The sequence below is a fragment of the Trichoplusia ni genome, chromosome 5 (genome assembly GCF_003590095.1).
Source record: "Trichoplusia ni isolate ovarian cell line Hi5 chromosome 5, tn1, whole genome shotgun sequence".
Taxonomy (NCBI): Eukaryota; Metazoa; Arthropoda; class Insecta; order Lepidoptera; family Noctuidae; genus Trichoplusia; species Trichoplusia ni.
This window is the reverse complement of record NC_039482.1, coordinates 14793425-14809463: the sequence shown is the minus strand read 5'-3', so window position 1 is coordinate 14809463 and position 16039 is coordinate 14793425. Positions and strand designations below refer to the sequence as shown.

At 36.2% G+C, this 16039-nt stretch overlaps 1 protein-coding gene and 1 long non-coding RNA gene across 8 annotated transcripts in view; both read right to left on the bottom strand.

Annotated features, from left to right (window-relative positions):
* LOC113493682 (ecdysone-induced protein 74EF) overlaps positions 1 to 16039 on the bottom strand; it is a 159990-nt gene that overhangs the window by 84694 nt on the left and 59257 nt on the right. For 5 of the 7 annotated variants that reach the window (XM_026871660.1, XM_026871663.1, XM_026871662.1 and 2 more), the window contains 4 exons: positions 13718 to 13902; positions 12943 to 13379; positions 12257 to 12514; positions 11695 to 12052 (listed from right to left, as the gene is read on the bottom strand). In XM_026871660.1, coding sequence (XP_026727461.1) covers positions 11695 to 12052; positions 12257 to 12514; positions 12943 to 13017 — 691 coding nt within the window. In that variant the 5' untranslated portion in view covers positions 13018 to 13379; positions 13718 to 13902. The remainder of the gene's footprint in view (positions 1 to 11694; positions 12053 to 12256; positions 12515 to 12942; positions 13380 to 13717; positions 13903 to 16039) is intronic. The other 2 variants (XM_026871667.1, XM_026871661.1) reach the window with 2 other exon arrangements.
* Positions 3452 to 9135, bottom strand: LOC113493693. Its single transcript, XR_003400602.1, has 2 exons — positions 7796 to 9135; positions 3452 to 7305 (listed from the first exon to the last, which is right to left on the bottom strand). It is a non-coding gene; the product is annotated as an uncharacterized LOC113493693 (long non-coding RNA).

The window sequence follows — 16039 nt, the reverse complement described above, 5'->3', positions numbered from 1 at the left end:
CGTTCAAACAAACAAACAAACAAACAAACAAACTCTTCAGCTTTATATATTAGTATAGATGACAACAAACGACTATGGTACCTAAAGAATGAGTATGGGGTGAAAAAAATACGATAAAATGTGAAACTGGAAAACGACCCATTATTGACGATAACATTTATTTATAGCACCCATGGTTTGGATGCAGTAACAATACCATATAAGTACAAATCAGGCCAAAAAGATACAGCTACCGCAAGCAATCGGTATTGAAGAGCGTACACACCGGCGCATCAATCACAAGAAAAATAATTATTTTGGCCACATATATAATGAAGATGCCTATCATAGACATTTTCCAGTCCATGCATCACCTTTTACCTTACACTTTCTCATATTTAGAGCAAAAAAATGGTAAACAGTAAAGGGCTAGCGTGCCATACACCTCTGTTTACCTACAGACTGCTATCGGCGTGATAGAAGATGTTATCGCGGCATTGAGCGAGGGGACAATAGCACCACGAGTGTTTGCTCGATAATGCGCTACACGGCCGACTTATAACAACAAATATTTTTACAATTTAATCTTTAACATCAAACAAAAACAAATGGAGCTTCTTTAATAAGATTGAAAAGAGGAGAGAAGTCAGTTTTGAGCTTTTACGATATCCAAGTAGTAGCCAAAAATAGAGTTCTTAACTTAGAGCTCTACTAGTTCTCACAACATACCCGTAAGTACATGTATAGAGATATGCTAAAAACTTTTTACATTTCTCTCTTTATGAACTATACTTATGTTAAAATGAGTGTTACTCTGGTGAACGCATAAGCATCTGTTTACGAACTAGATTATAATGTATCTACACCGTTGTATGAATGTCGAGTACACACGACTCTATGTCTGTAATAATCGTTACAAATTAGCCGTGTCTGGGACCCAGGTGTGTGACGTCCGGTTTCCGAGACACATTACAGCGCCTAATGCCTCCTATCTCAGTCTCTACAATATATTTACCAAGTATGTATATAGTACCTAGTCCTTAAATATACAGGTATAGAGTTTTTACAACCTGTGTAATGCTTATCTAATTTAGACGAGAAAATTATTCTAACGAATAATATTCCTGGGATTTTTTGAGACAGTTAACAAAATATGGAGAGATTTATACTCAGCAGAAGCTTTAAATGGAGAGGACATCTTAAAATTGAACTCTATAATAATAAAAAATCTAGCATTTGGCATCTAAACATCACACATTCTAAACTACTAAAAGGCATCCTTTAGGGGAGTCACATAAATGAAATAGCAAAGTAGCCAGATAGAGTTAATTTGAAAGTGATGATTATGGTGACAGTAACACCAGCAGACAGTTGACCTCACAACACTATACTACTGACCAACGTCACTAGTATAGTGTTGTTGGTTCACAATCAAGTGAAGAGACCCCTCTATCGGATGATTATTGAATCGATAAGTTAAGCATACGCGTCCCAGTTAGTAATGCGGTTTCGACACAAGCTGGCTGGAAGTTAGTTATGCAGCGAGGACTGCATCAGGAGCAGTCACGTGGCCACCTCGCATAGCATATGGAGGAATATTTAATGTCAATTATTGAATTCGTGTTATAAGACTTTTGGAAAAGATGACTGAAACCGTAATGTAATTATTCAGGACAGACGTCATGTTTCTTTAAGGCAAATCTATAAATATTAATATTGAAAATACTTTGGAGAATAAAAATGAGTTGTATAGCTACGTGCCTACTCTACTATTACTGTTCCTCCAAAAATATTATAGATTTTCTCATCGACAGCTGACAATTTGACAACGCAATTTGACTAGTGCCTGTAAAAAAAATAGAATCGTGAATTTAGATAGATTTGAGCCGTAAAGACATTGCGTGCTAAGACTGCAAAATGTACTAGTATTTATAGAATTATTAACAGGAAATTAAATTATGAAACATTTGCGAATAATTTTCGTTCATACATCTTAATAAAATTATAAATATTTATTGAAACTTGATTTCCTAAATATAATTGCAATTATGTTTTTCGCTACACGTTCACTAATACAATATACATAATGCTAAATACATTAAGAAATCACGATTGTTGTTGGAATGCCTATTCTATGATTGGAGAATAATTGAACCGAACTAAACTTAAGGAAAATATTTTACGTAATTAATTACTAGTAGTCGGTAGAAACGATTCATTGAAAAGGAGAGTGTGATAATGACGTCATATTTTTTAAAATGAGTATTAACTACAAGTCTTATAATGACAATTAACACAGACTCCTCGTGTCGTAAGTGTAACAAGACCGGTGCATGTGCAGGAGAAGGGTGTCGCGTGCACTTGCGCAGGATACGCGCGGAACATGCGCACGCGCACACGCCGCGCGAGTGTGTGCGTGAGCGCGTCCGTGTGCGTGTGTGGTTGCTCGTCATTGACATGATTAAGGTTGTCGCACCGTCTCAAGGAGCTGTGCTTAGATTCAAGAGTAGACTCAACTTAGAAAACATGTTGCTTGTTACATTCATTTAAATAAATTGCCTGTTTATTTGATTTATGTTCTGTTTTGTGGAAATATGATATAGCACGTTATCTCACACTTCTAGGATATCGTATAAGTTGATTGAGAGTAAAAAATATAAACGACGAAATCGGAAATCTATAGGCTTTATAATATGTGAGTATGTTTTATTTGCTGTATTTCGAAACATACAGGATACGTTCAAAATTTTCTTAGTCCGCAAATAAAACGAAAACTCCTCCACACGTACTCTATACTTGTCTGTATCATGTACAATTAAGGTAATATAGTTTTATTGGTTTCCGCCGAGCTGCGCGTGCGCACTGCTGCACTGAGGCTATTAACGTATCATTTCTATAGCAACTCTAGGGGAAACTCAACCCATTGAAAATTGTACCTTTGCCACGTCGCAGAAATGACATGTTGAAGAACTCTTTCCTTTGTGCTGCACTAAATGTTGGTGTAACAAATGATATAGTCTTAATGTTTGTTTGGTGATCAACAGACACTCTATTAATGTTTGAGGTATACGTATAGTCTAGTAACCCTGGGTTTTCCCGTGCGACACATCTCACGTAATAAACTTGGTATTTAAATGCGCCAAGAAATTCTTGCAGGAGCTGTTAGCAATAGGATAGTTTGAAAGAATATGTATTAAGTAGTATTTGAAAGAAACTTTAAAACTTAGAAACTTTGACTTGTCTTTAAAAATAATTTGAAATAAGTTTCGAAGATTTATTGAATAGGTATGCAATACCTAGAATAATATATTTCGCTGGAATTTAATTATTTATAACAAAAAAAATACAATTGCTATAAATATAAAATAAATAATGAGAACATTGACATCCTCGCAGACACATTCTATCAATTTCGCAAAAGACTTACGCTTCCTAACCCCTCATAATATTTTGACAATGTTTGTTGCAGTCGTTTTCACAATGATAATACTTCTCTTCTGTTTTAATAATTCTAATTACCCATTGTTAACTGATAAAGGAGTGTTGCTAGCTTATTAAAGAATGTTGTTCTAAAACAGAGTAAAGTACGTCATATTATCTTCCAAATTTTTAATTGAAACAGATCTCATAGTTGTATAGTTTATTTATGTTTAAGCTGTGTTCTTCTTTAAGTGACAAATTCACCATGATTATCCATGTACCTACTAGTTGTCTATGTAATATGTTATAGTGAATAAGTCGTTGAAGAACCTTTATAATAAAAAAAATAAAAAATAAATAAATAAATATGACTGGCGATTGAAAGAGATTTCTTTTTTATCGAGATTTATTCCTATTTTACTTTTCAAGCCTACTATGAATATTGTCAATTGCTTATCGATAAAAAGTGAACTTTTATTGGACGTCATGGTGTCAGGTGCGCGTCAGGTCCGCGGGTCCGAGTGCCGCCACGGGGCACACATTGACTTGTTTATTTATGTACGGCGCCCGATTCTGGGTCAGGGGCGCAACACCGAGAAATGTCCGCCGACCTGATATTGGATTCCGGGAATCCATTCATAATATTACTGCTATAATTATTGTATTAAATGAATCGTTGATTTTCCTCTGTCTGTTTAAAAACTTGGTTTTAACTTAACTGCCGGAAGTTTGGCTACCGGTAATGATGATGCGGATTACTTCGTGTTACAGTAAAGTTGAGTGGTAATATATAACAGTTTTTCAGTAATTAATTTCAATTGAAAATCCTGAAACTAAACCTCGTTATAATGAGGAATTGAATTTTGGGACTTTTTATTGAGATAACCTCATGTTGGTAAAACACTTCTATTCTGGAAATTACATAAATAAAGATATGCCTTTAAAATAATATTTACTTTTTAAAATAAATATGTCTATCAAACTACCGAGAACGCACACAGACTGAGTTGCTAGCTGGATAGTTTTCTAAACCTGTATACTCGTCTCTTAAAGTATCTTCAAGTAGCTATGACTAAAGCAAACCTTAACAATTTCCCTTATGATTATTTTATTCCAACTGGTATACACATCCAAGTCGTAAACCAATTTTTACATAAAATTCTATAACTATTCCTTTGGCATTTATAAAGACATACTCATTCTTCTATTCACACTCTTCCCAGTACATTATTTTAGAATCAATTTAATTTCTTAATACATTCAATTTAATGTACCATGGTAGGCATATTTCAGGGTTAAATAAAGCATAGTTTTCGAGCCTGAAGTCTGAATCTAACACAAACATATGCTGTAGAAACTTGATTTAGATAAAGTAGGGTTGCCGCGGGCGTCGGACTATTGAGATGGAAACTACTGGAGACCGCCTGACGTGCGCACACTCTATACAGTGTCGTGAACAGGGACCTAAAATGGTGTTATAACAGAATCATAATCATACTCGTGATAGCCGAGTGGACTAGGGCACTGCCAAACTCACTGTGAGTTAGATACGTGTCGCTGGTTCGATACCTGCGTAAAACAAGGTATTCGTATGATCCACAAATGTTTGGTCCGAGTCTTTGTGCATGCCTAGTATATGACTATTGGCATAACTTAATTATTTTCGAACATCCCGCGACACACGGATTCAATACATATTTATGTGCGGGAGTCGCTTTAAAAAAAAGTAAAAGATTAATTGTAAAAGATGTATAAAGTTGTTTGTTGAGCGCCTGCCGCCGCCTATAATCTTAGATTATATATCTATGATTGCATAATGATATAATAATTAGGTACAATACGTTAACTATGATTATTACAGTATTTTATCTCAATTACGCTCGTTGTTTACAAATTAAATTGTAATTGGAATTCGTTGGAATTGTAGTAATTAATCTATACTAATACAAAGATGTGATGTATGTAAGTTTGTGCTGAGACAACTCAGGGAAAACGGAATCATTTTTTTTATAGACGCCCACTTTATGAATATCGTATTTAATACTCATAAATAAAGTAACAGGGCAAGGAACAGATATTTAAAATATCTTTGATTCTGCTAGCAACATTTTCGCGACCCGATCGCGTTGAAATCTGTGATCCGTTAAAGCTTGTGGGAATAACACGCACCCAACCATTAATGTTGATTGTTAGTTCACAAATAGATTTATATGGATATCTAGTAATAAGTACTTAGAATATTAAGTATCGTTAGATGATAGCTCTATATTTTAGTCTAATCGAAAATATGACTCATGTTAAATAATTGAAAAATACTAAATTACTGCATAAAGTTCTAGGTTGTATTAAGAATTGTTTCCAAAATAGTTTAAAATTGCTACTGTTACAGAGGCATTTAATACCTAGTAGTACCGCGCCTGTCAGGTATTTCTCGCTGGAATTTCCGATATTAAAATTCCAAATCACACAAGACCTATAAATTCGAAATCTGTTCATCTATTGCGCCTGCGCAGCTAACAGCTCTCAAGGCAACGCGCGGATCAACGTTTGCGTAACTGAGACGCTACGGAGTATGCTCTACTCGATACATTTGGTATTAATAACCGGATATCCGGCTTTTAATAGACTAGACACCCAATTTGCCGTGATCTTCGAACGGTCACGACGGCTAAGGTCCTCGCTGGTGAACGGTAGGAAAGGTACTTAATGATTAAGTGTCGCAATTGAGCAATGTAGGTGTACAACGTTAATAGAAATCAATTTATTTATTTTCCTGTCAGTTTATTTCAAAATGCAGGAAATGATTAATCTTTTAAGTTATAAATAACAATTAATGTTTTAGTCATATTTAGGTTAGTATATATTTTGACATACACAAGCTTTGTCGCTACGTCTATGTATGTATTTGTAGGACTGAGTACTTTAAAAAGTTCAAAGCAGAGCCACCTGTAGTGCGCGGGCGCACGCACGCTCCATCTCGTGTGACATAACACAAGCACATGTGACGCACACATACACACCTACGCTACGTACACTCACACATGCAAGATGTTTGCGCGCGCAGTGAAAACGGGGTCATGGTTGCGCACGCACACACGCGCAGCCGTGACGCACGCAGTGCACCGTGCACTAAGGACTGCGGATGCGGTTGTCCAAAATACAGATTTAGACGGAACACTAAGTGATAAGCAGGATTTATTGAAAATATTTATTATGTAGAAAGGAATTATTCTTTTTTTTTACTTTGTTTTACAGAACTTATTCTTAAAACCCCGGGAAATGTGAGTTTTTCTAAATCGATAGAGCAGTAAAATTACAAAGAACACACGCTCTATGTTTTGGGCGTAATGTAATACAAGTTTTTTATTTATTGATTCATTGAACCCGGAATAACGTGGTCTTAAAAAAAAGGATACATACTTTTGAATTGCACCTCCCGGGATGATATTCCATTCTAAAGTAATCTTGGTAAATTACAAAATAAAATTCTATGTAGTGTACTAAAATATAGTCACAACAAGTATTAAAACGGACAGATGACCTCGCAGGACCCTAGGACGAACATGGATGGGGGCAGGCCGAGAATCTAGACCTGATCTAGATGCATGTAAATACGACCCGATTGTAGGAGCAACAACCACTTGGTGCACAGTAGCGAGCTAACTCACTAATACGATATACTGTTTGTTTGATCAGAGTTGTTGTATGGAATATTTTGTTGATTTTGTTTTTTTAAGCGACTCCCACATTATGTAATTTTTTGTTTCATAAACATTCAAGACACTTACACAGAGACCTTCTCTTCTCCGGCTCAGGACAACCATTCGTGGATCACGCAAATATTTGTCCTACGGGATCGAACTCGGCGACAGGTCGCGCTCAATGGGTTTGGCGTGGTGACCTCAACTAAATTTATTTTAATAGAGTTAGATAAGTTTTTTAATTTATACCCAAGTCCGACACATGCTTTAAACAAAATAAGAAGTATTTGTACCTAATAAGGACATTGTACCTCTTTTATAAATATACAACTCTACAGTATTCCAAATCTCTTGAATAGAAACCATATTGACCTATTCAATAGTTTCCTGAAGTCAATAATGTATATTAATATCCTAGCCCAAGTGACCTACTTCGCATAAAATTAGGTACAAACACTTCAGTACGTAGGTATTTCGGAAAACCGATTATTTATTACAGGGGCGACGTCAGTAGCGAAGTATATGCAACTATAAATTTAATAGTGTCGGCTAAGGACTGTACATAAATTAAATGTGTTTTAATGTAGTTGCTCAAAATGGTATGTAGCCTATGTGTGCTGTGGATGTGCGAATGTGAACAGCACTATTTTGAAAATGCGGGCGAACTACATAAGTATTTTACAGAGTTACTTAACTATTTGTTGTTGCTGGTCTTTAAATGATAGACTAGATTTTTTCAACGGCTTCACTCATGTACCTATACATCGTGGTTAATTTAACAAGCTAGCCTTTATCCTTCAGAGATTTAGTTACACACAAAATGAAATCTTATTAATGACGTAAAGACTCTGACAGCTATTTTGACATTTATAATATTTTCTCTTTCAAAATGGACTCCCGCAATAAACAATTTTTATCCTTGTTTTCTTCATTCCATCCTTTACCGAGAGATTCGTTTTTTCACAATAACACTGAGCCCCAAATACTTTTCAGCGCAGTTTGGTATTTAACTAAAGGAGTTAATAACATGTTTCGAGGTCGGAAGCGGATTAGCCGGAAGTGACGAGCGCTCGCAAACGTCGATAACCTACATACTAGGCTGTAGGAGCGTCTTCAATAGCTAAATAACTGTCGCAAAATAACAGCACTAAAGGAAAGGTAAGAAATTTACAAAAATGAAATAGCCTTTTTTTCTTTAAATATAGTTTTCCTGGCGCTGGGTGATTGAAATTTAGTAGCGATAACGGGTTTGCAAAGGGATTGGACACTCTTTATTCTGTTGTACTCAATGGTACTGGCCAAAAAAAATATAGAAATAATATAAAAAATAAAAATATGAAAAAAGGAGCAAGATAAAGGCAATCACATGGTATGTTAATAGGAAAATATCATGAAGTAATTCATGGAGACCATTATTGATCAAGATCTTCAAAAACTAATAAACAAAGGATCTCAAGATTTCCTCAATCGAATTGTATGGCCTTGAACTAACTATGGTTTTAAGTCAAAATTTTTCGTATGTCTGGTCACCTGTGACGTCCATTGTCCCTTAACCTTGACCTGGCGACCCCCTACCCCACATACACCGTTCCAGGAAGCTGTGACTCGCAGTGACTCACTACAGTTAAACATTTTCCTATAAAATCGCGAATCCGTGTCAATTTTTTGTCACTGATTCTGAAAACATTAAAGTGTCAAGGATAGTTCCCGAGGTTTACCTCATGACGTGCTGTGTCTGGATGTATTTATACAGGTTGTTTTTTTGATTCGTTTTGCTCGATTGTGGTTTGAAAAACAGGAAATTAAACATACCTATTTAGAGAGCATAGTTTTGTTGAGCTTTCTTAGTCAAACTTGTCAATGCGAATATATATTCAGTAACACGATCTGTCCTACGAACAACAAGGAAAAATAACCTAATCAGAATGCTAAGGGATAGTTTGAATTAGGTACTAGAAGTGACTTATTTAAGTCCAACCGTGGTCAAAGCTAAGTAAGTAAGTAAGTAAGTAAATCTTTATTGCATACCATAATGTTACATAGGTGGTAAATTATAACTAGGTTCACAGCTCATTGTGGACCCTGTCGGGCACAGCAAAAGTAGGAGAGAGGAGGATAATGCTATTTATTAAGTAAATTTATGACATATGTATTATGATATATTTCAATGTTGTGAATTGCGTATTTGTATATAATTTCCTTTAATTAATGGTTATATTAGTTTTATCTATCCTAATTTATTTTGTACTATGTTTTTTTTTTTTAACAATCTATGAGTAATTCAATTTTATTGTACTATTTTAAATTATAGTCACAACATACTAAATTTTAAAACATTTGGGTGATATAGGTACCTACATTAAACTGTTGACGTAAATTCAGTTTTGCTTTTCTACTAACTCGTATGGGTGGTTCAACGAAGCGGCGGATGAGTTTAGAATAGCGAATACAGATTATTGCCAGTAACGCTAAGCATTTACTCTGGTACTAATTAACAGAACCAGGAATTGCGTTGGTTCTACCGAAAACGCTTACATTAAACATTTATTTGCTCTCAATCATTTGCCGGAATAACTCATCAAAACGCGAATCAATATCAAACTACATCTACGAATACTCAAGTAATTTCTATAGAACTACGGAGAATTGTGCACATATGTATGGATATGCTTATAAGTCTATACACATAAGGCTAGTTTAGGCTAGCTTTTTAATCTTAACCGGATTTATTTTTGCGAAGTATATTCCTATAGAGAAATATACTACTAGTTAGAAGTTTCTAAAAGCATGGTAAGAGCAAAGTAAACCGCTAGCAGGCTCTACTGCATCATCAAGATAAGGTCTGTAATAAACACGTAGCGAAATAAAATGAAGACGTACGCAATACAACATAATATACTACAATATATTCTTTTTTTTTACAAAAAGCTGAGATAAAGGTAAACTAAATATAAAGTTTTAACAGTTTCATCATTTTATTTCTTCTCTTAATAAAAAATCCACTTCAAAGTTTGGCCTCCCGTAACGGAAAAAAATAAACTCCCTTAATTCCCTACACTTGTAACTTCGGTCCGGGTCCCGGGGGGCGAAGCCCTAAGTGCCTGAATAACGGCGGCTCACTAAAAAGGGTTTTTTGGTTTGCGGTAAAATTCTGTATTTTTTATCTTTATCCTTGTTTTTAGTGTTTCGTGGTAACGCTTTTATGATGAAGGTATCATAGTATGAGGAAACAGTTACTATGATCTTAAGATAATTAGTTATCTTCCTACTGTTAATATATCTTGAATAATGGCATAGAGTATTTATAGAAGGTCTTCTCACGTGATAACTCTTTGATGAAGCTAATTAAAAGGCACTCGATTAAGTTTCCAAAACGGCGCAGCGGATCAAACCTGAGTAGACAGCGAATTAGTTTTACAAAAATTATTATAAATTATTCTTTACATCTGATAAGGCAAGCAGTGGGACACCAAAGTCTAAGAAAATATCAACAACACAAATTTATACATGAACTTTAGCCCGAAAACAAAAGATATCGTCTATAAAGACCATGCAAAAAGAGAAAATATATTCTTTGATTATTATGTTATTCACTTGAGATTGCTTGGAAGTAATATAAGTAGTAATATTATGTCTTTTCCTAATAAATGAGAAGTCTGTGTGGTGCACGTACTCGGGCTGAGATAGATTATTAGGCGCAGGGAAAGCGGCGGCGTCCAGCTCGCGTCGCTTTCGCTTCCGCCCGCGTGGGGGCGCCACTGACCTACTGCGTCGTAGATGTATCGCAGTGATACCTCCGAGATTTCATCGGACACTTTAATGTTAGATGTAAAGGAAGTTGAAGACCTTAGGGCTTAGATATCATCGATTCATATTTTATTAGGTATCTAGTTATCATTCCAGCACTAGGTACATATTCGTCTTGCTTTCAGTTTATTATTTAAAGTTAAAACGCATAATGACTTAAATTCATAAAATTATAAGTTCCATAAATCTCTGGGATTAGCTTTATCACTTAGGCACTTTTATGTAAAGAACATCGATAGTGCCTACCTGCCCTCTCTAATCTATCTACTTGCTTGCATATCTACCTAAGCAATTATATCTGCTCTTCTTATTTTCCTTTTAATAAAGTTTATATTTCCATTACAAATTGATCACAGCAATTTCTAAGAATCGATTAGATAGATTACGCATCTCAGAAATGTCTAGGTAGGATATAATATCTAATCTAGCCGGCTAGGCTATAAAACTTTCTCGTTGGCCGGCCTAAACGTTTGACGAGGTAAAAGCGGCATGTCGTGAAAGGAAAATCGTCGGTACTTCCTCGAGCGGAAATCGAAAGTGGATTGTGATCGCGAGGAGAAAACTGCATAGGCGGAGGTAGCAAAATGCATCTAACGATGCAACTATAATAGGCGGTGTAGCGACATCTGCGGTCTATTTGTCGAACTATTTCTTTCGGGCATCTTTGTAACTGCCATCTAGTAGCAAATAGTAGAACTAATACCAGCAGTCGTTTTATTGTAGTTCCACATTTATCCACTAGATGTAGCAGTTTCGATCTTATTGTCTACTAAGTAATAAAACTCACCTTTACCTCCACCAGCATCGTGCACTTGCGGCTTCCCGCTCGGCATCCTCTGCATCGGCGACGAGCCCCCGTAGTTCATACTCGTGGTGTTGTAGTCCGTGCTCATCGGTTCCTGCTTGATGCCGCTAGGTGTCGCTGAAAGCTTCTCCGCGAGCAGAGGGTTGGCAGACGCGATATTGTATCGGCCATTGTTTATGTTATTTGTCACGGCGTTGTTGATTGCACTCGTACCGGATCTTAGGAGTTGTTGTAATCGTTGTTGGCCGTTGTTTGGCAGTGCTAATTGACTGTTTTGTTGGTAGTAGCCTTGGAGTTGGCTGCTGGACGCTGGCGATGATATGTTGTTGTTTTCTTCTTGCTGAAATCATATACAAATCGTGTCAAATATGTGCCTTAAGTAAAAATGATTACAAAAATGGTTCTTAAACTAAGAAAACTGTAATTTTTGCAACTACCGTCGAAGTATACTTGCAGGCAAATAACGTTGCATTGCAAAAACTTTTAACGGTTTCACATGAATGCGATTGAAATAAGTAGCATTTGGTAGGTGATCAAAACTCACCTTAATTTCAATAGGGGGCACCGAAGACGCGGTAGCATTCGTTAAATCGGTGAAAAACGTCTCGAAGTTATCGAACGCGCTCTCTCCGAGCTGCTTGAGGATGTCGTCAGGATCAGCAGCCTCGCCGGTGTCGGGCTCCAGCGTCAGGCCGCCGACGATGTTGGTGAGCTCGGCCTGCGAGAGGTCGCCGAGAGATGTCGCCATCTGCTGCAGCTGCGCGGCCGCCTGACCGCCCGCCGCCACTACCGCGTCCTGGAACTAACCAATGTTTCTTGTATATATCCGTAATTGTTTTACTGTTTGATTTGTGAGTAGTGAATGTTTAGTGTGCTTAGCTATGAAATGATTTACTAGAATGTATTTTAGTGTAATTTCAAATGTTTCAAATATAAATAATATATTGGTTACAGGGCGACTACGGGACAGCTACGTGTCTTTAAATAAATATGTTAATTAATAGTGATTATTTAACTCCTATCGATAATTATAATGTACGTTAATGACAAATAAATATTATTACGAGTAATCAGGAGTGAAATGAAGGTTAGTTAGTAATGAGCCTGTTGACTATATCTACATATGTCACTCGGTTGTGATCGTTTACCGCTCCAGTGTCTACTCATAGTCGCTGTCGCGTGTCGGTGTGTGTCTGCCGCCGACATAAGGTGTAACTTGGAGTGTATTACCTGCAGGCAATTGGAGAGGTCGACCATCCTGCCCTCATTCTCCGCGGACCACCATTCGTCTTCAATAAATGGCATCGCCAGCGCCGGTCCCGATGGCGCATGCGTCCCCGCCACCTTTATCACGGTTAAACACTAGGTGGCGCTGTACACACCACACTTACACTCGCGAGCACTCGCGAACTATACACAAATATAAATAGTCCAAAAATGTATTTACACTAATAAATTCGTTCAAAATGTTTGGCAGCTTCTTGGACGGAACGTACATTATTCGATGTAGGTTTTACGCGAATTTTAGGTACTTAGTTTCGGGGAACACATATCGGTATGTTTGTTTTTGCCGCTAGACGACAGATGTCTCTGTTTCTTCAGCTTGCTTGTCTTCCTCTCAGCCAGGTTACCTCACTCCTCGCAATCCACTCCTCTTCAGCAGCAACCTGTTAAGATTACGAGCGTAGGCTTTCACGTCTCTTAAGACTATATCACTTATAATAATTTGTATTGTTGTAAAGTAAAAAGCGTCAAGTTGGTTAGTGGCCGGATTTGGGTTCAATAGTTATAGATATATTGAAAAAGCGGAGGTATTAGTAGATATACTTAAACTCCTAATTAAAACTTATCAGCAAAAGATCAAGAGTCAAGTTAACCTATAATGCTGATAAGCATTCATTTATCAGAAACATTAATGCTGTTGTTTGGCGAGTTAGTTAGCTAGTTTTACTACTAGCCAAGAGATGGCGCTCAACCGAAGTCATAGATAAAAAATCATGGTTACATTAATTTTCGGGTTAAGTGGTATTTTTTCTTTTTTCAGCTGGATTTAGTGTTTATAGTGTTGTAAGTGTGACGGCGGCGATGCACCGAGATCACCTGGCGACGTCCCGGTGTATGTCGAATCTGCGTCGATACAGCATAGAGGCAGCGCGGCGCTCACTCACTTGCGCACACGCTCGCGCCGCTCTGAAACAGGAAACAATGAAACTATTAGCAATACTGCACATGCGGCCAATTAAAAAATATAATGTAAATGGGGAAAGTGGGTAAAGATCATACGATCAGGGTACTTTACAGGCATACCTACATGACAATAAGGTACTTATTAGATTAATATATCATTCCTGGATCGTTTGCGCGTCACGTTTGGTGAATAGTACAATAAATCTAATCTTGTGTTGTGACGTATTGCCAGTCAACGAACTTACGCCTACTATTTTGGGCGTCACCTAACTTACAATGTTCACTAACAAAACAATGAGTTTCCTATACCGATATGATGATTGTAGTCCATGCAAATAGTTTCAGGTTAATTTCTGAAAAATCTATCTAATTTTAGCCCTTAAGTAACAAATTTTCAGGCCAAAACCAATCAAGAAGTGAACGTTGTAAGTTTATTTATGATTTACACCTAAAAGAGTCACGTAACCATTTTATCTAGAGAATTAACTGACCATAAAATGTTCGGAGCAACTTAAAAAAAAAACAAAGAAAAAAGTTATTAACGTAACAAACATAAGACGTTCTCGTAATCATATTATGCCGCGACTCACAATGCACGGAAGAGTGCGCGTGCGCCGCGAAACAAAGAAATGCAGCCAATCAACGCGCGCCGTTTGTAAAAAAGTGAACAATGCTAGCTCAGTCTTTCACTATAATTGTCGTGTGTGAAGCAAAAAGAATTACTTTTCTTTTCTAAATGCTTCCTAGTACCGCTTTCTTCGCGCGACTATTTTGTTTCCAGAATAATTAAAATCTTAACATTCATGATGTGTTTGTAGCCTACATGTTTAGAGTGTGTGGCAGATGTTATCATCAACAAGTTAAGCTGTAAGCAGCGCGTTAATTTACAAAATAATATACCTCTACCTACCCCACGTAATTAGAATTTAATGCTTGAATAAGCAAGTTTTCTAAACAGTGATATAAAAATGGACATGATTTTCCAGATCAATATGTTTGCACTACCTACTTATGTTTATCTAAAAAGGGTTTTTAAAGTACCTAATTACATAGTTATCACACTATTTGACGCCTTTGAAATGTTTTTAATCAAATTATTTATTGCTCATTTTCCGTATCTTTGAGATAATTTAGCAAACAAGGGCCACCGAGTGCCAACCTAATCCACTACTGTTCTGCTATATCCGCTTTATATTAAAATGGGACAAATATAAGTAATCTTCATGTCATTTACCTACCGTTACATTATTCATAGCTCGTCTATAAATAAGTAGTCAATTAATAGGCGACGGTCGGCAAATACGCACTGCATTGATTTAATCATAGGATTAAATTAGACTGTACAGTCATACGTCTAAATGAGAAAGTTAGCTGAAATTACCAGCTGGTTGCAGAAATAATTAGACATGTATCACACTATTGAATAATATATTTTTAGTAAATTATAATAACAACACAGAGATTTAAATATAATGAGCCAATGAGGTTGTCTGGTTGACATTCAAGGCGATTATAAAGCGACATCTATCGTCGAATAGATTAGTCTCATTACGTTTATTTGTGTCCTCTTCGTTAGTTTATTGTATCATTATTACCTACGTAAAATAATAACCATGTCAGTAATTTAGACATTTTCCTATTTTAATTACGAAAATCAAATAAATGAAGTCATCGATATTTTTTATAGTTTACATAAATTCGCTGGGTATCAGTTATTTTTCTTTTTATGGTAACTAAGTACCTTTACTTACTATAAATTTTCCTGTATAAATGCCTATTGAAAGATTTATAGTCTTCAGTGAGACACAACCTTGGATCGTTTACTTCCTATTGCATATTGCTCTGAGGACCTTGCATTGAGTTGGCGTAATTGCCGACGAGCTAACATCTTGCTTATACTTATCTTGTTTACTCAATCTAATGTTTGTTTTAATATAACAGAGTTCTGTGTTATAAAATAAATATAGCCGTTTTTAACAATATTGCACATTATAAATAGGTACCTAAGCTGTCGTATTCTGTGTCTGATAGTAATTTAAAAATCTTGAAAATCCTTTACTAAATCACAATTCGGAAATTAAATTGTAGTCATTTAGTATTTTACTTTTATTTAATTCGTTTTTTTGCTTTCTTACTACCA